General features: G+C 45.6%; 1 protein-coding gene across 7 annotated transcripts in view; it reads right to left on the bottom strand.

Moving 5' to 3' along the window:
• Positions 1 to 26375, bottom strand: part of MYO18B (myosin XVIIIB) — a 316003-nt gene that overhangs the window by 5923 nt on the left and 283705 nt on the right. For 3 of the 7 annotated variants that reach the window (XM_054675970.1, XM_054675974.2, XM_024352592.3), the window contains 2 exons: positions 23638 to 24883; positions 20664 to 20865 (listed from right to left, as the gene is read on the bottom strand). The exons of 1 other annotated variant lie outside the window; for it this stretch is intronic. In XM_054675970.1, coding sequence (XP_054531945.1) covers positions 23650 to 24883 — 1234 coding nt within the window. In that variant the 3' untranslated portion in view covers positions 20664 to 20865; positions 23638 to 23649. Of the gene's footprint in view, positions 1 to 20663; positions 20866 to 22728; positions 22759 to 22904; positions 22985 to 23637; positions 24884 to 26375 lie in introns of those variants that run through there. 3 more of the 7 variants (XM_063807774.1, XM_054675973.2, XM_054675972.2) reach the window with 3 other exon arrangements.

The raw sequence follows: 26375 nt of genomic DNA, 5'->3' as shown, positions 1-26375 counted from the left end.
AAAATTAGCCGGGCGTGGTGGTGGGCGCCTATAATCCCAGCTACTCAGGAGGCTGAGGCAGGCGAATGGTGTGAACCCGGGAGGTGGAGCTTGCGGTGAGCAGAGATTGCGCCACCGCACTCCAGCCTGGGCAACACAGCGAGACTCCATCTCAAAAAAAAAAAAAAAAGGGACCAATTATCCATATCTTCTCTGGCTGTGACACTATGTACCTAAAATACCTAGCATGCATCTACAAGATAATAGGTACTCAATAAATTGTAGTTTTCTGCTTGGATCACTGTCTTGAAGTCTTACTTGTCATGTAAGTATTAAATATGTAACACGTGCTTTGTTCCTGCAGGTGACCTGTCTCCCAACCCTGCATCTTTATCTCCCTCTCTCTCAGAACCATATCTATCCTTAAACTTAATAGCTTGTCAGGTTTACCTTCAATACTTGCTTCTTAACATCACTTGTAACTCTTTCCAGCAATTTTTCTCCCCAACCTCATCCAACCTTTTATCCTACAAATAGGAACTATTCGCTGGTGGACCTTCTCAGGGTCCCTCATCACTACTCATAAGCAACAATAACAATATCTAATATTTATTGGGCATTTTCTATGTGCCTGCCACTGTTCTAACATGTAATTCATCTAAATACCTGGGGAGGTAAGGACTCTTAGTATCCTCACTGTACAGATAAGAAAACTAAAGATAAAGCATAGTGGGGTTAAGAAAGTTACCAAGAACCGGGACGTAGCAGAGCTGTGTTGTCCTTCTGCCTTCCATATTCCTACGTGCCCTGTCGAGAAAATTCAGATACAATAAGACCAGGAGATCCTCAGCCTATCAGTGCCATTTAATAATGATACATCCCCAGATCCTCGTCTATTCAAATAGTTTTGTTATTCTCTTCCCTAACAACCCTCCACCCAACACCAGCAGAAGTGACTGCAGAAGGCAATCTTGAAACACTCCCCTAGCCCAGTACAGAGCCATGGCTGAACTCTGAGAACACTTCTGGTCTACAGTCTGTATACTGAAATTCCCAAGGAAACTACCTTGTCCTCATGATGACAGGGCTTCGACTGAACACTGAACCCTGCACGACATACTTCCGGTGTGTAATTATGACACTGTCAGTGCATCTGTGAGTCTGTATCTGGCCACAGATAAATGGCTTCCTTTTCCCCACACTGCCAACTCATATTTAGGTAGTGATTCTGCGGGAGAAATTAATGACGGCTCATCAGTTTCCATGCACCCATTGCCACAGCCTGATGGGTGATGTTCACCCTGGTTTACTTGTTTTATAATTTGATTTCCTACCAGAGATAAATAGTGCTGTTTTTCTGAGGGCATTGCTTGTAAGAATTGAAATCAACTGAAGCATTGACTCCGAATCACTTTGTAAGGACAGCTGTACTTTAAATTTTTAGAAGCTCCAATGTATTGCGTCTACATTTTGACTTTGCAATGCAAAAGAAAGTATGCTATTATTTTGTACTTGTTGTATACCAGCCACTGTGTCCAGCACTTAGCATACATTTTTCCACTGAATTCTCAGGGCAGGTACTATGATTATAGATGAGGAAACAGTGGCTCAGAGAGGTAACATGATTTGCCTAAGCCCACTCAGAGGTGTGGTCAGGACACAAACTCAGGCCTCTGGAGTCCCGGCCCAGTGATTATTCATTTCTTCATTCAGCCACTCATTTATCCAACAATAGTTATTAGTATCTCCCAGTGCTGGGCACTGAGGATTCAGTGGTGAACAAGATGGTCTCACTTCTGTACTTATGAAACCTTTAGGACTGTTTTATCAAGAGCACATTATGCTTGCAAAATAACCATCACCTCTTATCTCCCAGGCACTATAAGGTTTACAAAATGCATTCACATCCATTACCTCATTTTGAATAAACTTACTGTACTCCCCAATGCTTAAATAAATGGCAAATAAGACCTGTGACTCTGGAGTAGGCTGTTACAAAAAGTATATCCTCTTCCACTCAATCTTTCCAAAATCAGACGCTTGTGTTTATTGTACTTGAAGAAATTGCATTGAAATTAAATTACCTTTCTTCTTTCATTCACTTCACCCCTGCTTTCTGTTGTTCTTAAAATGCTCCTTGGGTCTCTAGATAGATGGTTTCTGTTTTCCATTGCCATTGCATCTCAGATGAACAGGTGCTGGGGGCTGGTTGCCACTTCGGAGATCTTTAGGGTACTGTTTTGACAGCTGGGGGCAGCCCCTGAGCAGTCAATCCCTGTCCTGGTAGTCTGCTATTCCCATCCTACATTCTTTTTTTTCAGATTTTAGAGGTTTTTAACCTTTATTTTAGGTTCAGGGGTACATGCGCAGGTTTGTTATGTAGGTAAACTCATGTCATGGGAGTTTGTTGCACAGATTATTTCATGACCCAGGTACTAAGCCTAGTACCCAATAGTGTTGGCGAGGTTGTGGAGAAAACACTTCTACCACTGTTGGTGGGAGTGTAAATTGGTTCAACCATTGTGAAAAGCAGTGTGGCAATTCCTGAAAGAGCTGAAAGCAGAGGTACCATTCAACCCAGCAATCTCATCACTGGGTGTTTACCCAAAGGAATATAACTCATCTGTCATAAAGACGCATGCATGCATATGTTCATTGCAGCACTATTCACAATAGCCAACACGTTTTGTTTTTTTTTTAATAATGAGAGGAGATAACAAGCAAATACTCCTTGAGCATCAATTATGTGCTTATAGTCCTGTAGGTCAGCATAAAGAGTTGAGAGGTTTTGGCCCCAGGGTAAAAGGAAGCCATAGAATGGTGGGTTCTAGCTGTGAGAAGGTCTGGCATGTTCTGCGCCACTTTCGTTTCTGCTGATGGAGAAAGACCCCACAGGCAGGTCACAGGAGTCATGCTCTGCACCCCACCCCCGTTCCTCAGAATTCCCCAGAGGTCTTTAACCCCCAGCCACTAAAAACAATAATGGTAATAACAATGATGGCACTATTCGTAAATCTAAAGCTTGATCTTGGGACTTGGAATCTGGGACTCCCCCACACATTTATCACATTGGTCTAGAGTCTGGGGACTCTTCAGTATATCTGCCAAGACTTTTCAGGGCAGTCTTTTAAAATTATATTTTGAGTTTCTGTTTCATGCCAGGAAAGAGTTCTTGTCCTCGTGGCTTTTACTGAGTAGTAGCGGAAACAGACAAAAACAAAACAAAACAAAAAAACACGCAGACCAATAACTACAGTACAACGTGTGATGCAGACCACAAAGAAAATGAACAGTGAGTGGGGACTAAAGTAACCGGAGGAAGTCTACTCTAGACTCTGACAGCAAAGCACGTTGAAGCTGAGATGTGAAGGATGAGAAGGAGCCGGCCATGAGAATTCCAATGGGAAGAGCATTCCACACACAAGGAACAGCACAAGAGAAGGATCAGAGGTAGAAAAGAAACTGACAGGCAGCCAGTGTGGCAGGAACTGAAGAATGAAAGGAACATGGTGTTAGATGTCAGAGGGGGTAAACAGGGACTGGAGCTGATCTATGCAACTAAAATAGAATGCAAGCCAGAATATGTTTAACATTTCTAGATATTCAAAAGAATATAAATAACCAAGAGAAATTAATTTAAAATATTTAACCCAATATAATGAAATATTTTCAAGTTATTTTATATATATACAATTATTAATATGATTTATTTTACATTTTTTATATCATGTCTTTGTAATCTGATATGCATTTTATGCTTACAACATATCTGTTTGGACTGGTCACTTGAAACTTTCAGTAGCTGAATATGGCTAGTGGCTATCTTATTGGACAGCACAAGGATAGATCATGGTGGTAACCAGTTATATTGGTGACACCTCCTCCAGAACTCCCAGTGAACTACATCTCTCAATAGTCATGCCTTTTTGTAGCATCCCCCCTAAACATACATACAATAAAAATGGGCCAACTGGCTGGGCGCGGTGGCTCACGCCTGTAATCCCAGCACTTTGGGAGGCCAAGGTGGGTGGATCACGAGGTCAGGAGATTGAGACCATCCTGGCTAACACGGTGAAACCCCGTCTCTACTAAAAATACAACAAATTAGCCGGGCATGGTGGCGGGTGCCTGTAGTCCCAGCTACTCAGGAAGCTAAGGCAGGAGAATGGCGTGAACCCGGGAGGCAGAGCTTACAGTGAGCCGAGATCACGCCACTACACTCCAGCCTGGGTGACAGAGCGAGACTCTGTCTTAAAAAAAAAAAAAAATGGGCCTACTAATAGAAGGCGGTAGAAGTGATACCGCATAGTTTCCAAGACTTGGCCTTTGGAGTTCTGTAACCTCCCCTTTCACCTCTTGTAACTCTTGCACTTGGGCTCAACCACCACGGTTGGAGGAAGCCTAAGCAGCCATGTGGAGGCAAACCCATGGAGGAGAACTGAGGCACCCACCTGATGGCCCCACTGGATCTCTGACAGCAACCAGCTCTAACTACCAGCCATGTGCGTAAGGTGATATTGGACTTTCCAGCTACCCCAGTGGGAAATAATATTATTTTAAGCTCCTAGGTGTTGGGGTGGTTTGTTTCCTGATAATGGATAAGAACAACTCATGGTAATACTTTTGTTTTTATTTGGAGTGACACAGGGAGCCACGGAAGAATTCTGAGGGAAGCAATGTCTTGATTGGACTTCATTTTTAACAAAATCGCTTTGGCTATTGGGCTAAGAACAGACAGCTGGGGGCAAGAGTGAAAATGTAGAGCTAAGTAGGGGATGATCACAGCATCGAAGCAAGAAATGCTGGTGCTCTAACAAGAGTGGCAGTGGTGGGAGCAGAGGGCAATGGACCTATTTGGATATTTTCCTGGTAGAGTCAAAAGTCCCACTGATAGATTAGATAAAGGAAGCAAAATGGAGAAGTTGAAGAAATGCAGGGGAAATACTTGGGAGGTGCCCTTGAGGACATTTCTGAGGCTTTCACATCTGTCATGGTGCCCCACTTTAGAATAATTCTGAGTTAGTGCAAGTTAGAAGGTGAAATTGCCTTCTCTCCCTAGAGGCCATTATTTATGGTATTTCCCCAGATTCAATGAGCACAGACAATAATGCTTACCCTCTGCCCCCAAATCACAAGTGTGTAAGTGGATGAGCATGAATAAGTAACAAGTATCCTAAGGTTTTTTTGACAGTTGCTGTATTTTAGTGGCTGCATAAAATCTCCCCCATCCCCTAACCCTCAACAGCTGCTGGGACGCCACAATTGTGCTACTCAATACAAACTGATACTTACTGAAGTCATAAGCACAGATACTATTAAATGGAAATGGGTTCCCTAGCAGAGTCAGGCACATATGCAATTAATAACCACTATTTATTTATTCAGCAGTAGCAGAGCCTCCATTTTTCCCCAATGAGAGGTGAAATGCCTGTCAGTTGAGAGCACAACTAACTCATTGTATCAGTTACCTGTTGTCACGATAACACTGCTAACAAACACTCACAGAAGCCCAGTGGTATACACGGGTAACTGTTTATTGCTCATGTGCTTGGAGTTGTTGGCTAGGTGGTTCTGCTCTGCTCTGCTGGTCTTGGCTGGGACCTTTCAACTATTTGCGGGTGGCAGTCTTGAAGGTACATTGCTTGCATCTCACATCAAAAAGAACTTTATGTTCAGCTGCAAAAGCCGCAGTTACTTGACAGCTTCAAGTTGCTACTCCCTTCAGAATCTCCCTTGGTTTCAAGCCAAGGCCCCACAGTTGGGGTGCAGCCCTCGGATAATGACTTAACAGAGCAGAGTGCCAGAGCCTGGCTGTTCTGCCCAATGCTTGATTCCTATATAAGAGAGTTTTTGCTCCAGAGCTCCCTTTTGGGTTGGTTGAGACTTTGTCCAATATGATCATGATCTTAGGCTCTCTGTTCAACCCTGTTTCTCTTCCCTCATTTCATATAATAGGTATCAGATGGACATTGAGGTCTAAAGCCTTTCCCTGACTAATTCTGCTTCTGTCACCTTTTGTCTTTCACCATCTTGTACTCCTAACTCCATCTACATGTCTGTTTTTCAGATGACCCAGCTGACACACTGGAGGTTGGCTTGCTGGCTATTGGCAGGTCTTGAATGGCCTTGCCTAGGATGTCTGAAGTGACTCAGCCATGCTCCACGTGACTCCCATGAACCAGCAGGTCAGCCCAGGTGTGTTTCCATGGAGATGACAGAGACACAAGAGAGCAAGCAGAAATGTGCAAGCCCTCTTGAGACCTAGGCTTAAAACTGGTATACTGTGTATTCTGCCTCATTCTGTTGGCAAAAAAACAAACAAACAAAAAACAGTCACATAGGAAGGAAATACTCTGCCTTGATGATAGGAACTCCAAGGTCACATGACAACCCAAGAGCATAGGGAGAGATGAATTACTGAGGCCATGATTACAATTTGCCACACTCATTGCCATTGGACAAACCATCTCAACAATAGGCATTCCAGCCTCTGCACCTTCACCCATGCATTTCCTCTCCCTAGAGGCCTCTTCTTCTTATACTTGAATATTGTACCCAGCCTTCCACAGCTATCCCAACCCTCTTCCTCTGTGAAGTCCTTCCTGGCTACAGTTGCTGTTTTCTCCACATCAGAACTGAGAGTCTTCAATGTGATGGTCAAATGCAAATTCAGATGCAGTTCTTCCCGGCTCCAAAATGAATGGTAGGCAAGTATTTATGGAACAAAGAAGTAGATACATGAGTGAAACTCAATAAGAGACCTAAATGAAAGTCATCCTATGTGAAAATGGAGATAATGTTTGTATCTTCTTCATAGACGTGTCAGGGAGAATTAAATAAGACACTCCATGTTAAGCACTTAATATGTCCCTAGTATATTATAAGTGATCATAGATCTAAGTATAAATTATAAACTAAAACAGAAAAGATGCTGGAAGAAAAAGATGAGAGAATATCTCAGTGACCTTTTGAGAAGGCAAAGATTTCTTAGAAAGGGTTTAGAAAGCATGAATCATGAAGGAAAAAAAATAATAAACCGGCTTTACCAAAAATAAAAACATCTGCTCATCAAACTACATCTTTAAGAATACAAATAGGCAAACCACAGACTGGAAGAAAATATTGCAAAACATATCTCTGACAAAGAACTTGCATCTAAAACATATAAAGAATTCTTACAACTGGATAATAAAAAACAAGCAACTCAATTAACAAAACCTGAACAGACACATCACGCAAGAATATTATGCAAATGGCCAATAAGTTCTTGAAAATGGGTTCAACCTCATTAGTTATTAGAAAAATGCCAATTAAAAACACAAAAAGATACTGCTATACACCCACCATAATGGCTAAAACTAAAAAGACCAACATCATCAAATGAGGCTAAGGATGTGGAGGAGCTGGGATTCCTTTACACAGCTGGCAGGAATAGAAAAGGGCACAGTAAAGCCAGGTGCAGTGGCGTGTGCATGTAACCCTCAGGAGGCTGAGGAGCTCAGGAGTTCAATGCCAGCCTGAGCAACATAGTAAGACCCTCAACTCTAAGAAAAAAAGAAGGCCGGGTGCAGTGGCTTATGCCTGTAATTCCAGCACTTTGGGAGGCCAACGAGGCAGGTGGATCACGAGGTCAGGAGTTCGAGACCAGTCTGGCCAACATGCTGAAACCCCATCTTTACTAAAAATACAAAAAAAAATTAGCTGGACGTGGTGGCGCACGCCTGTAATCCCAGCTACTCGGGAGGCTGAGGCAGGAGAATTGCAAGAACCCGGGAGGCAGAGGTAGCAGTGAGCCGAGATCACACCATTGCACTCCAGCCTGGGCAACAGAAGAAGACTCCATCTCAAAAAAAAAAAAAAAAAAAAGAAAGAAAAAATAAAGGAAGAAGAAAACAGCAAATTCTCAAGAAATTGCACATATATCTACCCTAAGACCCAGCAATCTAGACAAATACAACTAGGTATTTATCCAACAGTAACAAAAACGAATGTCCATAAAAAGCCTTGAACACAAATGTTCATAGCAGCTCTCTTCACAACAATCCCAAACTGGAAACAGTCTAAATATTCATCTACAGGAAAATAAATAAGATGACTGTGGTATATTTAGACAATGAAATATTACTCAGCAATAAAACAAAAAAACTACTGACTCATCTAATAATATGATGAATCTCAAAAATGTTTTGCTGAGTGAAAGAAGTCTGCACCAAAAAAAGTACATTTTGCATGATCCCATTTGTATGAAATTCTAGAATAGGTAAAAATAACCTATGACGATACAAATCAGGTCAGTGGTTGCTTGGGGGAGGAGGGAACACTTGACTGGGAAGAGACACGAGGGAACTTTCTAGGGTGATTAAAAATGTCCTGTCCTGATATGCATTCATCCAAACAGACTGAGCAACACACTCTAGGTCTCAGCAATTTCACTGCATGCAAAGTAGATCTCAACAAAAAAATTAGAAACATGAGCTATGGTCATTGTGATTAGTCATTGCTTTGTTGTGTACCAGGCACCAAGGTCCGGTGCCATGAAGGCAGGACCCTGTTTTCTCTTGCTCCTGCTTAGTTCTGTGGTGCCTAGCCCAGTGCCTAGCACATAATAGGTACTCAATAAATGCTTGTTGAGTGAATTCATAAATGAATGAATGAATGAATGAGTGTTTGAAGAGGGAGGGAGAAGGAGTGAAATGAATTTCTGGCTTTCTAAAACTGGAGCTGGGAGAGAGACTGTCCTGATATTTACAGCCTTTAGCATCTCTGTTCTGGTTTGCTGGACAAACGGGGGCTCCTGTAACACTCATAGCTATGTATTTACAAAACAGCCCTGAGGCTACTTGGGAACTAATTCCGCCTCTCTATGAAATTGTTTGCCTTTAGAAAAGACGATGTAAATATTCCCCACTCAGCTGGACAGAATGGCTCCACTGGGCTCCCCCAAACAGTCTTTAAGAACATCTTTTAACTTAGAAAAGATTTGCAAGGGCAGGCCGGGGGATGGGTCTAGGGTAAGAAGGGAAGCTGATATTACTGAGGGCCTACTAGGCGTCATGTTCCGTGCTGTGCTGAGCACTTTCACAGGCACAGTCTCCTTTACTTTTTAGGATGCAGCTGGCAGGGATCATTGTGTCCATTTCACAAATGAGAACACTGAGTCTTAGAAGTGTCCCAGGTGAGTTACACTCTGAAAAGGTTGGCATTGAATACCAGGCCTGCCTGACACCTGGTGGGGGAGTGAACCCAGGGCGCAGTTCCAGCTCTGGCACACGCTTGATGGGTGCCTGGGGGCCTATCACTCTCTGAGCTTCAATTTCTTCATCTGTAGAAAGAAGGCACAGGCCTCGCCTTCTCTGGCTCCTTAGGGTGGAGCCGTGATGACAGCATCCTGGGGACACTCAGAAGGTGCAGATAGTCGCTATTTCTTGGCTTCTCCCACCAGTGAGACTGAGAGGAAGCCCAGGGAAGAAAGGATCTAGCTCTTGCCTTACCCAGGGGAGCTGGGCATGTCACCTGCCAGGAGGTCATCTGCCAGGTTGTGACAGAGGGAACAGGCCCTCATTTCTCCAGTGCAACTTTCCTGTTGGTGCTGCCTTCTAAATTTATTCAGAAGTTCATTCCTTCTCATGCCTGCACTGCTACCACTCTGGTCTGAGTCATCTTCATCCCTCACTGGGATTCATAACCTCCAAACTGGTCTCCCTAATTCTGCTCTTGTCTCCTTAGAGCCTGTTTTGTATCCAGCAACCAGAGAGATCAGCAAAAATCTCAGGTAAAGTCATGTCAAAACTCTGCTCCAAAGCCTACACTGGCTCTAGGCAGGGTGTCCTGTCTTTTTATTATTATTATTTTTTTTTTTTTTGAGATAGAGTCTCACTCTGTTGCCTAGGCTGGAGTGCAGTGGCACAATCTTGCTCCCTGCAACCTCTACCTCCTGGGTTCAAGCAATTCTCCTGCCTCAGCCTCCCAAGTAGTTGGGATTACAGGCATGTGCCACCATGCCTAATTTTTCTAGTTTTTTTTTTGTTTTTTGTTTTTTGTTTTTTTGTTTTTTGTTTTTTGTTTTTTTTTGGTAGAGACAGGGTTTCACCATGTTTCCCATGCTGGTCTTGAATTCCTAGGCTCTAGTGACCCTCCCACTTCAGCCTCCCAAAGTGCTGGGATTACAGGCGTGACCAATCTTTTGGCTTCCCTGGGCCACATTGGAAGAATTGTCTTGGACCACACATAAAATACCCTAACACTAATGATAGCTTATGAGGAAAAAAAAAAAAAAGGCTCTAAAAGAATCTCATAATGCTTTAAGAAAGTTTATGAGTTTGTGTTGGGCCACATTCAGAGCTGTCCTGGGTCACAGGAGTCCCACGGACCGTGGGTTGGACAACCCTGCTCTAGGACCTAGGTCAAACCTCATCCTAGTTTGCTCAGGACTTTCCCTGTTTTAGCACCCAAAGTTCTGTGTCCCAAGAGCTGCCTCAGTCCTGGGCAAAGTGAGATGATTGGTCACCCTAAATGGCTCCCATTCTTACTCTCAGTTAAAGCCAACATTTTTACAAAGTCCTACAAGGCCCTACATCATCTGACCCTCATCACCTCTCTGATCTTGTCCACCATTCCTCACCCACTCGATCACCCTACTCCAACCATACTACCCTCCTTAAAGGTGCTCAAACCCGCCATTCATGCTCCTACCTCAGGGCCTTTGCATTGACTGTTCCCTCTGCCTAGAATGCTCTTCCCCAAGTTCTAGACAAGGCTGGTTGCTTCACTTTCTTCAGATCTTTACTTAAATGTATTTCCCAAGGAGGACTTCTCCTGCCCACTCTATCTAAAATGCTCGCTGCACCACTTCCAATGCCTTCTAGTCCCTTCTACAGCTTCTTTTTTTTCCTCCTCCACGCTTTCAGCGTCCTAATATCTTGTATAGTTCACTCACTCCTCTTGTTTACCATTTGCTCCCACCCCCAACTATCATGTAAATTGCAGGAGAACGTGAATTATCTGTCTGTTTTATTTACTGCTTTATCTCTGGTGCCAGATAAAGCCTGACACCTAGTAGGTGTTTTATGGATACATTTCCTTAGCATCAACCATGAATTGGGCCCTGGACCTCACAGCTGTGTAGAGAGAGCCCCAAGTAAATAGAGAGCTGCAAACCTAAGGGCGGACATGGACCAGCGAATGGATAAAGAAAATGTTATCTTTATACCATGGAATACTACTCAGCCATAAAAAAGAATGGAATAATGTCTTGCAGCAACTCAGATGGAGCTAGAGGCCATTATTCTAAGTGAAGTAACTCAGAAATGGAAAACCAAATATTATATGTTCTCATTTATAAGTGGGAGCTAAGCTATGAGGATGCATAAACATTAAGAGTGATATAATGCCAGTCTCGGCAACGTGGCAGAAACCCATCTCTACAAAAAAAGTATAAAAAATTAGCCAGAGTTGGTATCATGCATCTGTAGTCCCAGCCACTCAGGAGGCTGAGGTAGGAGAATCACCTGAGCCCTGGAGGTCGAGGGTGCAATGAGTTGAGATCACGGCACTGTACTCCAGCCTGGGCAATACAGTGAGACCCTGCCTTGAAAAGAAGACTGATATATGGACTTTGGGGACTCAGGGTTGAGGGGGAAGGTTGGGAGGGGAGTGAGGGATAAAAGACTGCATATTGGGTACAGTGTACACTGCTCAGGTGACAGGTACACTAAAATCTCAGAAATCACCAATAACAAACTTATCCATGTAACCTGAAACCACCTGTACCCCCCAAACTATTGAAATTATATATACATATATAACTAAAAAACAAAAAAAAACCAAAAAAACCTAAAAACAGAGGGAGGCACAGGTGTGCAGGAGGCTGTGGCAGCATTCCCAGCCCCACCTGGAAGTCGAGGAAGGCTGACATCTGGAGGAAGGAGGGCAATTAACAAGGTGAAAAGGCAGGTGAGACTGGTGTAAGCCTTTAAGACCAGTAGATGGTCTTTTGAGTGGATGCTCAAAAAATACTTGGGCATGAGTGAGCATATGAATGAATAAATGAGTGTTCCAGGTGGAGATAAAAGCATGCAAGAAAGCCCAGAAGGGAGAAAGATCATGCTAGGATTGGAGCAGCATCCAGGGCAGAGGCAGGCAAGAAAGGTAGGGACCACATCACGGAAGAGCCAGGTATATAACATCTATAGTGTCTGTGAGAGTGTTGCCAAAGGAGATTAACATTTGAGTCAGTGGACTGGGAGAGAAAGACCCATCCTCAATCTGGCTGGGCACCATCTAATCAGCTGCCAGAGCGGCAAGAACAGAGCAGGCAGGAGAAGATGGAAAAGCAGATTTGCTCAGTCTTCCAGGCTTCATCTTTCTCCCTTGCTTGATGCTTCTTTACCTCGAATATCAGACTCCAAGAGATATTAACAGCCACCATAATAACGACAGCAGCTCACATTTATGGGTGTTTACAAAGTGCTAGGACCAATTCAAAGTGCTTTTTCATGCAAATTCTCAATACCCTTTGCCTTGGCTTTAGTCTTGATGCAGGCTCCCTAGAAAATGCACCTGGGGCAAGTTTTAAATGCTCATATGCCCTTGGAAGGTACAGTCTCAGGGCAGAGAGACTAAGGGGAGAAGGAAATGAGGCAGGAAAGATAAGATACAAGGTCAGTCACGCATTACCAAGCTGGTTACAGTAGTTGGTTGGCTAATGTGGTCTGTCCCCAGTTAAGACCACATAGGAAAATTTCCTGGTGTAATCCAACAGGAGGAGGAGTGGAGAGAGAGTGTAACTACAGCTCCCTCAAATCTCCTGTTTGCCAGAGCTTAAAGTGCACCCTGCCAGGAGATCCTCTTCATAATATGCATGTGGTAGGAGGAGCCAGAGACCCTGGACTTTGGCTTCAGGTGGTGGGACTCCATGGGCATGGAGTATGTTGCCATAGCAACGGCTGTGAATCAGGAAGCAATTGAGATTCCAGGAGTTATGATACCAAGAGAACCTAAGAAGGCTCATGAGATGGATCCAATATCATCGTTGTCCTGACTTTACAGCAGGAAACAGAGGCACAGAGAGGCTACATACCTTGCCCACCCATACAGCCAGCCTATGGTGAGCTTAGCACCACATTGAACAGAATTTGGGCCACTCAGGATTGCAGAGAAAGAAAGAATGTAGACCTAAATCTTTGAGACCAGAACTTGGAGGTGCTGTCAGGATTCTTTAGTGCACCCTAGTTATTTACAATTGACCCAAAGACTGAATTATCCTCAAATCATTTCTCTCCAGCTGTAGAAGGCAGCAGGAATTAGAGGGAAAACACTAGGTTGAAGTCTGCTTCCAAATTACTGTGTGACTTTAGGCAATAGATGCTCCTTCTCTGGTCCTGTTTCTGCATATAAAATAATGATGGGGCCAGTGTAATGTACTGGTACCAGCTGGGCCCTGCCAGCAGTGTTTGCTCCTCAGCCACAAGGAACACTCTTGCCTGTCCCCATCCATGCCCTCCAAACCCACTCCTGGGACTTCCATGCACAGGTATGGGGTATTAGTCCATGGACCATGAGCCATGATGCCCACATAGCCCTAAATGAGACACCCAGTGAAACACCAGCAGCAAGAATAATTTCCAGTACTTCCCTTTATTAGGAAAGGACACATTTAAACTCTTCTAGAGGCCTTTGATGCCAAAAATTGGGTTCCCTCAAACATGGGAGAAGGGAGAACAGGCTGGGCACCTATGGAACAATCCTCTTACCCCACCCCATTTTTGAGGTAGGTCGCTTGAGATTGAAGTGAACAATAGGGATGAATGCCTCCTAGGGCTGAGTGCTGTGTTAGGCCCATATTGGAGCACCGCCTGCCTGTGCTAGTGCAGGGAATTCTTTGGAACTCTTTCAAATGTTCCCTGTACTGGCCGGACAACCAGGCCTGGGACTCGAAGGGGGTCAGAGTGACTGTCTTAGGAAGAGCACTGAATGAAGAGTCAGGAGCTCTGAACTCTAATCCCAGCTTCTCCACTGCTAACTCAGGCCAGTCACTTGGCCTTGCTGAGCCTCAGCTGCCCCATCTGTAAAATGGGCATAATAATCCTTGTCCTGGTGCTCCTGCTGGCCAGACAGGCTCTAAAGATAGGGTCTCCACTCCCACCCCTTATTACTCGAGAAGAAACCAAGAATTAGAGGGATTTAACAAACCACTTGAGGTTACACAGCTTAAAAGATGGCAAAGCCAGGAGTAAACCCAAGCCTAGTCCTAGACACTGGTCCCCGTTGCCTCCCAGATGGAGCAGGCAGGCTCAGGTTTGTTTAGCCAGGAGATGGCACAGGTGAAGTGATGTGATCCATAGGCCCGTTCAGCCAGCTGACCTTATAGGAAAGCACGATCTGCACTGCAGGTTTAGCCCATGGTGTTAGTACCAAGAATGCCTGTATTTGGAGATAGAGCCCAGAGTTCAAATCCCAGCTCCACTTGTCTGTGTTTCTGTCCTGAGTCTCAATGGCTGGTATGGGGAAAAGTCATTAACTTGACCCCTTGTTACGTTCTCTCTCCTCACTCGCTGAACAATGAAAATTGCTCTTTAATTGGTCACCGTCAGCCACAGACACTGACTCACTTTACCAAGGGTGAGGCCACTGTGCTTTAAGGGACTGCATCCTCCAATGTCCTTCCACCTTTTGCTGCAGACCCCCTTTATGCATAAGCTGAGGATCAAGGGAAGACCAAGGGCTTTTGGTAAATGCAGCCATGTCTTCCCCTACCCTTTGCAGCAAGCCTAAGCAGGAAGACCATAAACTTTAGATTCTAGGAGATGGGAGATGGAAAGAGGATTAAATAAGCCATTCCAGTGAATCCCACAAGCTGTAGGCATGCACTATGAGCATGATTTTCCCACCGAGCCCAGAATAAGACTACTGGGCCTTCATGCAGCTATTTACAAAGGAGCATTTTGAGTCATTTTATATTTCTCCTTGCACGTATAGAACACATGGATAGGACAGTGGATCCCAACCACTGTCTCTTAGAAGTGATGTTTGAATATCACCAAGCACAGTGCCTATCTCCTCACAGACACACAGGAATGGGAGCTATGATGATTCTTAACAAAGGGTGACAGGATCACTGTGTCACCTTGTCACCAGAGCTGCTGCTTAACATCTGTCACTATGCTCTGAAGGGAGCTGCCTATATTGACAGCTAAATAAGCAACCAGGTCCAGGGAGTGGGAGTCCATTGTGAACTGTCCATCACCTTCTGAAGACAGCAGCAGGAGCTTGGCCAGGCCATTAATCACAACCAGAGCCTTCTACGGCTGCATCCAACATCCTTTGACACCTGCCTCTTCTAGCTGCAACAACAGTCTCCCCTCTCCTCTGCTTCCTATGTACAATCTTTGGGAGTGGGAAAGAATGCAGAGCCTTAACTCCCCATCCTTGAACTCTGCAGAGAGCCAGGGGCCTTGAAACAGGGCTGGGTCTGTGTTGGCCTGGAGAGGGCCTCTGAAACTTGAGAAACGTACATTTGGCTTATCTGAGTTCCTTTCTCAGGAAATTGACCTTTGGGCCTCCTGGATGGTATCAGAAAGCTGAGGCTTTCCAGATTGCTGCACCCAGACAATGAGACACACCTGCTGCCTGTTGACCAACTCCTCTTTCTTGCTGCTCCTGTTCTCCTTTCCTGCTTTACAAACCCCTAACTTTAGTTGGTTGAGGAGGGAGAGGTTTGACAGTTAGGCTGACGTCACCTCCAATACAGCTTTTCTTCTGGAGCAACATTTGTTGTCTCAATGATTGGCTTTCTGTGTGGTGAGCAGCCAGACCTAGGTCAAACCCCTGGAGTTTGCCAACAAAATTCTGGTTCTCCGATCAGGAATTCATTGCTTACGGCTCAGTGGCCATGGATCAGGAGCATTTCAGAAGCCCTCCTAGCAGCTTCCCAGGCATATTTGGCCAGAGATGGGTTTCAGTCTCCTTCTCTTCTGCATCACCACTGCCAGCCCCAATTGCATTCCTGATTGCCTAGGAAGAACAGGCTTTGAAATCTGACATCTGCATCCAGACAGGTGAGTGCCCTCTATGGGTCCCTGACAGCAGGAGTCTCTCCTCTCAATCTGGGGGAATTCCAAAGAAATTTCCATTTGTTGCAGTTTGGACAAGCCCAGTTGACTGGCTTGAGAGTAGAAGGCACCCTGACTGTTTTGGTTTGGACACTCTTGGGCTTGTTATTTGCTACTGCAGTTAGTATTTTGATAATTGTTCATTTCCATAATAAAGATTTTCTTCCCTGGCAATACTCATGGTCTGCGATATGAGCAACTGGACTTAGGCCAAACCCCTGATGTTTGGCAAAATATCATGCAGACACAGAAGGATGACCTGTAGCTTCTGGACTACTGGTGGGACATCAGGTGGTAGGGGCATGGCCAATGTATGTATTTCCAAGTATATTACCTATCCCCCCCAGTAAACCATAAGCTTCACAAAGACAGGGCCTTTGCCTATCCCATTCTTAGCTTTATCTACAGTGCCTGCAACCATGCTCAGGACATGAGGTGCTATTTGTTGAATGAATAAATGTTGAGTTCTAAACTCAGCTTTGCTATTGAGTGCCTTTGGAAAACTCACTTTCTTCTCTGAGACTCATTTTCCCCACCTGTAAAATTACCTTGAGGCTTTCATCTAGTCCTTATGGTCTAGGGTTCTTTCAAGACATGGGCGCCCTGTTAAAAATGGCCTCAGGGTATAAAAGCAAGAGGAAACATTTGCAGGAGAGCATTTAATCCACATGGATTCATGACCACCAACATCCTCACCTTTGAAATAATTTTGGTTACATCGGCAGGGATGCCATAGCAGGGCACAGCCATATGGTTGGAGCCACAGACTTAGGCGTCAGGGAGCAGTTCTGAGACCAAAGAACAATGATGCCACCATTTACTGCAGGCTATCTGCCAATCAATGGGCTGATTCATGAGCTCTTGATTCCTTACAAGGATGCTGGGAAGCTGGTACTAGTTTAGACCTATTTTCCAAATGAGTGAAGGAGAGGTCAGAAAGCAGTGACATCTGTGAGGTCACACAGAGAGAGACTCTCTGACCTGGGGCTAAGTGGCAAAGCCCAGGCCAGGGGCCAGGCCATGTTGATATCCCAGGTAGCAGAAGTGGTAGTGTCACAGACTTGGATGACGCTTACTACGCCGGGTGCTAAGGGTGAGCACACTGCCTATGTGACATCAGGGCCCACTGCAGAATTTCTGGAGTCATCTTGTAGGAAAGAGGCTCAAAGCCTGGCCAACATGGTGAAACCTCGTCTCTACTAAAAATACAAAAATTATCCAAGCATGGTGGCGGGCGCCTGTAATCCCAGCTACTACGAAGGCTAAGGCAGGAGAACCGCTTGAACCCAGGAGGCAGAGGTTGCAGAGAGCCAAGATCACACATTTCACTCCAGCCTGGGTGACAAGAGCAAAACCCCATCCAAAAAAAGAAAAAGAGAAGAAAGAAGGAAGGAAGAGAAAAAGAAAGGAAGGAAGGAGAGACAGAAAAAGAAAGAAAAAGATACAGAGAGAAAAAGAGGGAGAGAGAGAGAGAAAAAGAGACAGAAAGAAAAGAAAAGAAAGAGGATGAAGTTGAGTAAGTACCTTCTGCTCCAGGCTGTGTTGGGTTGGGGGATTTGAGAGGCATGGGGATGGTTGTCAACTTGCAGCATGTTAAATTGACTTTTAATGAGCATCTTCAGGATTTCTGTTTACTGCTGCATAATGAGGAAGACTTTGCTGTTATTACTTGAAATTAACCTTTTTGGATGCATCCCTTACACATCATTGAAGAATAATGACTGATTTCTTCTTTTATAAAAATGTGCTTCATAAAATAAACGTATTATAAATTTTTAACACGGAACTCACAAGATAATTTCATCTTTATTTTTCTTCATAGTACAGCTTGCTCCTGACAGTATATTCATTTTCTTGCTTATTGTCTGTCTCCCCAGCTAAGATATTCCCTGAAGAAAGGCAGGGTGACTCTGCCTGCTCACTAGAGCTTGGGTGTGGGGAATGGTGCCAGGCACTTAGAAGGCACTCAGAAAATACAGACTGAATAAATAATATTACTGGCACATGAAGAGAAGTGCATGGAAACTCAAAGGTTCCAGGCTCTGAAATGCCCAGGTAACATCAATGCCAGGAAGGCAATGTGAGTCTGTTCCCTCCGGCATTGATAATCTCTTCCTGACTTCCAGAATTACCTCTGTTTGTGGACCAAGCTGGGAGCTTGGGACATATGTATCCTGTATGAATAGTAAATTATTCTGTATAATAATATTCATTCTGTATGAAAATTATTCTGTATGAATAATAAATGATAAATTATTAATAGATTAAGTGATAATAATTAATAATTAAATCACCACTTCCTTTTGCATTGTGTGTTACAGGCTGAATTGTGAACCCCTAAAACTCATGTGTTAAAGTTCTAACCCCCCATACCTTCCAATGTGACAGTGTTTGGAGACGGGACCTTTAAAAGGGTGATTAAAATCCCAGCACTTTGGGAGGCCAAGGCAGGTGGATCACCTGAGGTCGGGAGTTCAAGACCAGCCTGACCAACATGGAGAAACCCTGTCTCTACTAAAAAAAATGCAAAATTAGCTGGGCCTGGTGGTGCATGTCTGTAATCCCAGCTACTCAGGAGGCTGAGGCAAGAGAATCGCTTGAACCCGGGAGGCAGAGGTTGCAGTGAACTGAGATCACACCACTGCACTCCAGCCTGGGCCACAAGAGTGAAACTCCCATCTCAAAAAAAAAAAAAACAGGGTGATTAAAATCAGGCCATCAGGGTAGGCCTTGTTTCAATATGACTGCTGTTCTTATAAGAGAAAAATGTGGACACAGAGAGAGATGCCAGAGGTGCAGCCACACAGAAGAAAAACCATGTGAAGACACAGCAAGAAAGCGACTATCTACAAGCCAAGGACAGAGGCATTAGGAAAAACCACCCCTGCTGACACCTTGATTTCAGACTTCCTGCCTCCAGAAACATGAGGAAATAAATTTCTGTTGTTTAGGCCACCCAGGCAGTGGAATTTTGTTACAGCATCTCTAGCAAACTAATACAGTATGCTATACTTTCCCTTTCCCGGGTTTTATTAGAGTTTAGTAACTGTTGTTCCCATTACTGAGATGAGAAAACTGAGACCCAGCAAGGGATGTGACTTGGCTGAGACTCCATGACTCGATGGATTTCACTGCAGAAACCTTTGGGAGAGCCTCGTGCAAGAGCCTGGGTCTTCTCCCATTCCCACCCCACACCTAAGTGTTGGCGAGCTTTTGGGTGGTGCCTCCTCTTTGCCGGGGCTTCTGACTCCGCAGAGGTCCTGGCTCCTTTCCCCGTGTGTCCCAGCACTCTCCAGTGACCCAGAGCCCTCCTGTGAATGGCAAGAGGTGGATGGTGGATTCACTAAGTGGGAGACTGTGTCTGCATCAGAGACAACAGGGTCCACTGTTCCACCAACGTGCTCCATCAGAGAGGCAGGAAGGTCTCCAGAGACGGTGAGGTCTCCAGTGAATTTCCCTCCTGCCCCATCCTCCTCCCTTGCCTCACTTCTACCCAGAGTCTCTAGTGAGGATGATCAGAGATGAGAGCTCCTCTTTTTGGAGTGACCTTACCAGTTATTATGGGTTGAATCGTGTGCCCACTTCCCCAGCCCCACTCAAAAAATGTTGAAGTTCTAACCCGCAGTACTTCATAAAGTGACTTAATTTAAAGGTAGGGTCTTTACAGGGTAACCAAGTTAAAATAAGGTCATTAGGGCAGACCCTATCCAATATAAAATGGGGAAATCTGGATACAGACATGAACAGAAGATGAAATGAGGAGATACAGGGAGAAGACAGCCATCTACCAGCTACGGAGAGAGGCCCTCACAGCTCTCAGAAGGAATTTACCCAACTGACCTTGAATCTGGACTTCAACCCTCCAGCTATGGTACTTTGTCACAGCAGCCCTAGCAAACACTAACACAGCAGTGATCCAAATGGGAATTCCCTCCCACGGGTGGGAGCTATGATTGGCTACACCAGAGGGGTCCTGGGGATGGAGACAAATTTGGGGTAGGATATGGAGTCTATGCTAGTGGGAATTTAAATAAAGGCAGCATTTGCTACCTAAATGTGGGCACACATATGCTAGCTTCGCCTTGGTAAAAAGGGAATAAATTCAAGGTTCTTGAATGTTGATGTGGGTGCACATTTGTAGGATGCATATATATCAGTGTGTCGCATGCATTCAGGGTGTGTGGGCTCATTTATTTGTTCTTTGGCTCATTCATTCATTCATCATTCATCAGTTTCTTGAATGCTTGTACACACTTATACATACACAGGATAGAGAAATGAATTGGCAAAGGAATATAATAGACAAGCATGGGGATTAAGGGAGCATGGAGGAGGAGCATTTGTTTCAGTTTGATATATCAGGAAAGACTTCCTGGAGGAAGTGAGCTGAAACTGGCCAAGTGAAGAGGAGGAGGAAGGTCATGGCATGTAGACATGTAGGAAGAGAAATAGAAGTATATACCCCAAACTACACACAGTTTGGGTTGGTTCTATTCTTTCTAACAGTCCTACCCCTATCTGCACCCCATCAACACTCTGGAATCCCAGGTAGCAAGGCCATAGAGAAGGCACAGATGCCCAGGAGTCAACACTTTATTTTGTTCAGGCCAACCACACTGGGAGCCCAGCATCCCCGCAGGATATGCCTCTGTGGGCTCATCTCGCCTCTTGAGGGTGGCCATGCTGGCTGGCTCTGGCCACCGGGGAGGCCTGGCCAGTCTCTCTGTCTCCAAGTTATTGCCGAGTCGGGAAGTCTTCAAGGGCAGCTTCAAGGAGGCTGGAAGCAAACATAGGTCAGAGTTGATGAATGGGACAAAGGATGGGTAAGGTTTTTCTTTTTCTGGAGGCAGGGTCTCACTTTGTCACTCAGGCTAGTGTGCAGTGGTGCAATCATAGCTCACTGCAGCCTCCAGCTCCCGGGTTCAAGTGATCTTCCTGCTTCAGCCTCCCAAGTAGCTAGGATTACAGGTGCATGTCACTACACCCAGCTAATTTTTTATTTTGTATTTCTTGTAGAGGTGGGGTCTCATTATGTTGCCCAGGCTGGTCTCAAACTCCTGGCCTCAAGTGATCCTCCTGCCTCAGCCTCCCAAAGAACTGGGATTATGGGCATGAGCCACTGTGCCTGGCCAGGAAGATGGGTACATTTTGATAGAGACAATGAATGGGGTGGAGGGCCTGGAATTCTGTATACCCAGGTGGCGTTACTGTAGCAACTCCACAGAAAGGGATGGCAGAGTGTAGGTGACAGAAGGAGAAAAAGTTGGGATAGATTTCCCAAAGGTCCAAAAATTCCAAAGTAACCTGGCATTTACTGCATCCACGGGGTGCCATGCTCTATTCCAGGAATCTCTCATATTCTCATGAAATCCACAGCGTTACTTTAGGTAGTTGGTATTCTTACCCCTGTTTTCCAACTGAGGACACAGGGGCTTGGTGAGACTGTATCATTTGCCTAGGGTCCAATGGCTAGTTACAGGGCAGAACTGAGCTTTGGGGGGTCTTGCTTGGTTCCAAAGCCCACCATGCATTTGCATCGTTGGAGGTGTTGCATTGTATAGCTGAAAAACTAGCATCCTTGGGGAAGAACCTTGCTCAGGGTAGGGAAGGGGGACTTGAGTTTAAAACGGAATGGCAGAGACAAGATGTTCTGTGATGACTTCTGCTAAGGACTGTTCCCCTCATGGATGTGTGCCCTTTACTTGGCCTTTGAAACTGCTTTCTGTGTCCCCGAGAGCATAATAATGTAAATGAATATCAGATCTTTACTCGGTAATTGAGAGCAGAGAGAAGGCCATGTTAAGTCAAATTAGTTTGCTCTGATATAGTCCAAACCTGTCTCCGCGGAAGGGGCAATGGCTTTTTGATGGGCTGAGGCTGTCTCTCGAAGAAATAGAGGATGTGTGCCTCATTTGGGTCAAGGAGGCCTGGGGGTTGCAGCAGGTGCACCCTGAGAGCCATGTGCAGTCGCTGGACCATCAGAGCCTTGAGCTGCAGCGAGTTCTGAGATTCAGTGACTGGGAGATTTACGAAGGCTCATAGGCTATCAGACAGCTCTAATTTCACTCATGAAGATGCCTGGAATGTGTCCCTAGGGACAACTTTTAAAGATAAATGTAGGGATTCTAGAGCTGGAAACCCAATTATGCCCTGGTGATTCTGTATAAGTGACTTTAATCTTTCTGATACTCAGTCTGTCAACCTGGTAAATGGGAATAAATAACATTCACCACTGCTTGGGGATATCAGGAGTACTAAATGACTGTCTGATGTGTCCTCTCAATAAATGTAAGCCTTGGTTAGCAATGAATTTTTTTTTTTTTTTTTTTTTTTTTTTTTTTTTTTTTGAGACAGAGTCTCGCTCTGTCGCCCAGGCTGGAGTGCAGTGGTGAGATCTTGGCTCATTGCAAGCTCCACCTCCCGGGTTCATGCCATTTTCCTGCCTTAGCCTCCCTAAGTAGCTGGGACTACAGGCACCCGCTACCACGCTCTGCTATTTTTTTTTAGTGGAGACGGGGTTTCACTGTGTTAGCCAGGATGGTCTCAATCTCCTGACCTCGTGATCCGCCCGCCTCGGCCTCCCAAAGTGCTGGGATTACAGGCATGAGCCACCGCACCCGGCCTGAATTCCTCTTCTTACCTTGACTCCAGATGAGTGGCAGGATGAGTGCTAGGAGAGGGAGGAAGGGCAGCAAGTAGTTACTTCTCCTGCATTGTTGCTCTGTTATTTTTTTTACTTGTTCCCTCCCCCCTGAACCTAGGGCCTCAGTTTCTCTCCATATGCAATGCAAGTGGACTCCACTATTCTGAAGGTCTCTTCCAACTTGGCCCTTTGCATGTCTGTGATCCCACCACGGATCTTCTGTCATTATGTGGACAGAACACCATCACAGCTCCTTCAAACCCAGGTGGAATGACGTTAAGAAAAGAAAATGACAGTAGGGTGAGGTAACTTTAAACATCTGGCACCTTTTTTTTTTTTTTTTTTTTCCTGAGACAGAGTTTTGCTCTTGTTTCCCAGGCTGGAGTGCAGTGGTGGCACCCTCAGCTCACTGCAACCTCTGCCTCCCTGGTTCAAGCGATTGTCCTGCCTCAGCCTCCTGAGTAGCTGGGATTACAGGCGCCCGTCAAGACACCCGGCTAATTTTTTGTATTTTTAGTAGAGACGAGGTTTCACCCTGTTGGCCAGTCTGGTCTCAAACTCCTGACCTTAGGTGATCCACCCGCCTTGGCCTCCCAAAATGCTGGGATTACAGGCGTGAGCCACCGTGCCCAGCCACATCCAGCACCTTCTTTAGCGTCATCCCACAGGAACCTCTTACTTTCTGATGTGTCTGCATTTCAACGTACAAGGAAGTAGAGGTACCCAGCAGAGGGCTTCTGAAAAGCTTTGCATCCATCAACACATGACTTCAGCTAAAACCTCTAAAAATCTTGGTCTCTAGAGAAATTGGTTGTGGCATTAAGGACAGTAGTGGCACCTGCTCTCCCCAAGGCTGCAAGGTGAACTCTCATTCCCCCAAGAATAGCCCCAGCCTGTTGCTTTTACCTGAACTGGTTCCTACTTCTGGAGATATTTTTTCATTATGCTCGCAACATCGTCGTGTTTCCTCCCCATCGCTGGCTCTCTCTGCTCGGGGGACGTTCGCTCGCCACCGTCACCCGCAAGTCGTGGGATTCCTGGTCGACTTTTGATGCTGTCAGCACTTTTGAAGGACACGATGGAGCTGGAGGATGAGGACGAGTCGGACAGGTGAGCAGGATCCTCCTTGGGCTCCGGGCTCTTCTTCAAAATGGTCTTGATCCCCGAGAGAAAGGAACGGTTAGCCTCTTCCGTTTCAAAGTGGATGCTTGAACGCTGTGAACCGTCTTGCCCACCTTTGGCTGCTCCAGCCAAGGATGTAGGCGTCTGGGGCTTCCGGATAGCTGGGAGGAAGTCATCGAAGTCCACTTTGGTCTTGCGTTCGTAGTCGAGGCTTGGGAGTTTCCAGCTGAATGGGTCACTGCCTAGAGGTTCCTCCATCAGGTGGGCAAACTGGCGGTTCTGGAAAACAAGCGGCTCCTTTCCAAGGTCTGGACAGCCCGCATCGTCCACAGAGGACTCCAGACACCGCCTCCGAGGACGCAGTGTGGGCGACAACAGCGTGTGCCTGGGTGTGGTCGGAGAGCTCAGTTTTCTCCCCATGCTCGGTCTGGATTCTAAGAGGGACTCGCAGGAACTGAATCGGGTTTTCGCCTTTTCGGGGAGTAGGGTTGTGCCCCCAACACCGTCTGAAGAGATGCATTTGAGGCTGGTGGACCTCAAGAGACCACCAGCGGCCCCTTCGATTTCCAGGGGTGACTTTGCCCCAACCCTCAGCGAGAGGTTTCCCTCGTCACTGCCAGCCCTGCCCCTCCTTAGTGTGGAGGCCCCAGTCGTCTGGTAAATGGGGAGAGTGGGCCAGTCCTCTAGGCCCAGCGTGGACCCCTGGCCTCTCTGGGCTCTCTTCCTCCGGAGCCCTTCCACGAACTCCGAGAGGGCCGCTGAAGGACTGGGCAGCTTTTCCCTCGACAGCGGGGATGTATTTGTACTCCGAGAAGCCAGGCGAGAGGAAGCAGGTTCTAATCTCTCTGTGGACTTTTTCTGGACGGCAAGCCCTTCGCCGTCCCCAAAATGACAGTACTTTTGCCGGCGGACAAAGTGGGGAGAAACAGGCTTGTCTCCCGAGGTCTTGCTGCGGACATCGGTGGACCGGGCTCTGCTTAGTGCCAGTGCCGACTGGGTCCTCTCAGTGTCCCCAGCCTCTTCGTTTATCCTGTGCCAAGAAAAATGCAGTCTGTAGAAATTGTGCAATTCATACAATTTGTGCAATCGGTGTGAGAGCCCCTAAGCACAGGCACTAATATTATTTTTCTTTGGAAATACCATCCCTACCGCACTCTCAAATGAACCATATGATTTAATGTGCAAATTCAAGCCATGTAAATGATTTCTTGTTGCTTTCCGAATGCAATTTCTATCTATAATTAAACCCAGCTAAGTACATTTGAGTAGATTAAAACTGCAGCTAGGACGGATGAATTAGATTTATGAGGCATCATATCTGACATGATAGGACCTATCATCCCAGAGCTTACTGTGAAATAAGTAGTTTGCTTCTTCAAGACCGGAAGGGGACATGCAGTGGGCTGTTTGTTTATTTGGGGCCAAGCCTAGAGGACAGTCCCACCAAGTGGGGCTTCTGAGAGTCAAGACCCAAATATGTGTCTCCACGGGATACCCCATGACATCCCTGATTGTTTCATGGGGTGACGGTGTAGGTAAAATCTTTTTCCCCCAAAAGGGAAAGATTCACATGAAATCAACTTAAAACCAAGACTATACACAAGAGGACAGACGGTTTCTATTCTGGGACTACACCAGACGTGGCTTTTATGCAGAGGGAGTTTGTGGCAGCAGCGCCAAAAACACTTTGCCTCTGAAAAGTAGGAGACTCACAGTGGGACCAAATTATAGACTGTAAAATAAATGGCATCATTCAAAGGAGAGAGACTGGAGTCCATCAACCTTTCCTTTAATAAATAAAATCTATTTGTCCTCTAAGAGAAACGACCCCATTCCCTCCCCACACCAAAGTTATAATTTATTTTTTGAAAAAGTAAAAAAGTTGCCAAATGTCAGAGTGTTGGCACTGCAGATAAAGCCACTGTGGGCTCAGGCCTGAAGAGATGCTGAGGGCGATGCACACACGGGTTTCCAATCATGGGGTCCCTGCCTCTGAGTGCTTTGCTGCTGGAACTGTAACAATCAGGACGATTGTAGGATTCGGAACTCTATGTATAAAGGGTGACTGAGATTCTGCTACAAGACTTTGAGGAAGACTTCTTGCTTACCCAGTTGGGTAACACCACTTCCACTCCTGATCACACAGGACAGTTTAGGAGAAATAGAACTGACCACAATGACCCAATGGGCTTTTGAATCTGGGAAGGAAGCCAACCCAAAGCTCCCTTGAGGTGATGGCCATGGAAGGCACAGGAGGGAATGGCTGGGGTAGGAGAGCAGTGTCTTTCCCAGGGAAATAGGTGGGGGCTGAAATAGACTCAATGTTTGTCTCCCCCGAAAATTAATATGTTGACACCTAATCCTCAATATGATGATATTAGGAGGTGGGGCTTTTGGGAGGTGATTAGGTCACCAGGGTGGAGCCCTTGTAAATGAGATTAGTGCCCTTATAAAAGAGGCCCCAGAGGGCTCCCTCACCCCTTCCACTGTGTGATGACACAGTGAGATGGCCATCTATGAAT

Source organism: Pan troglodytes, chromosome 23 (genome assembly GCF_028858775.2).
Source record: "Pan troglodytes isolate AG18354 chromosome 23, NHGRI_mPanTro3-v2.0_pri, whole genome shotgun sequence".
NCBI lineage: Eukaryota > Metazoa > Chordata > Mammalia > Primates > Hominidae > Pan > Pan troglodytes.
This window is presented reverse-complemented; position numbering and strand designations above follow the sequence as displayed.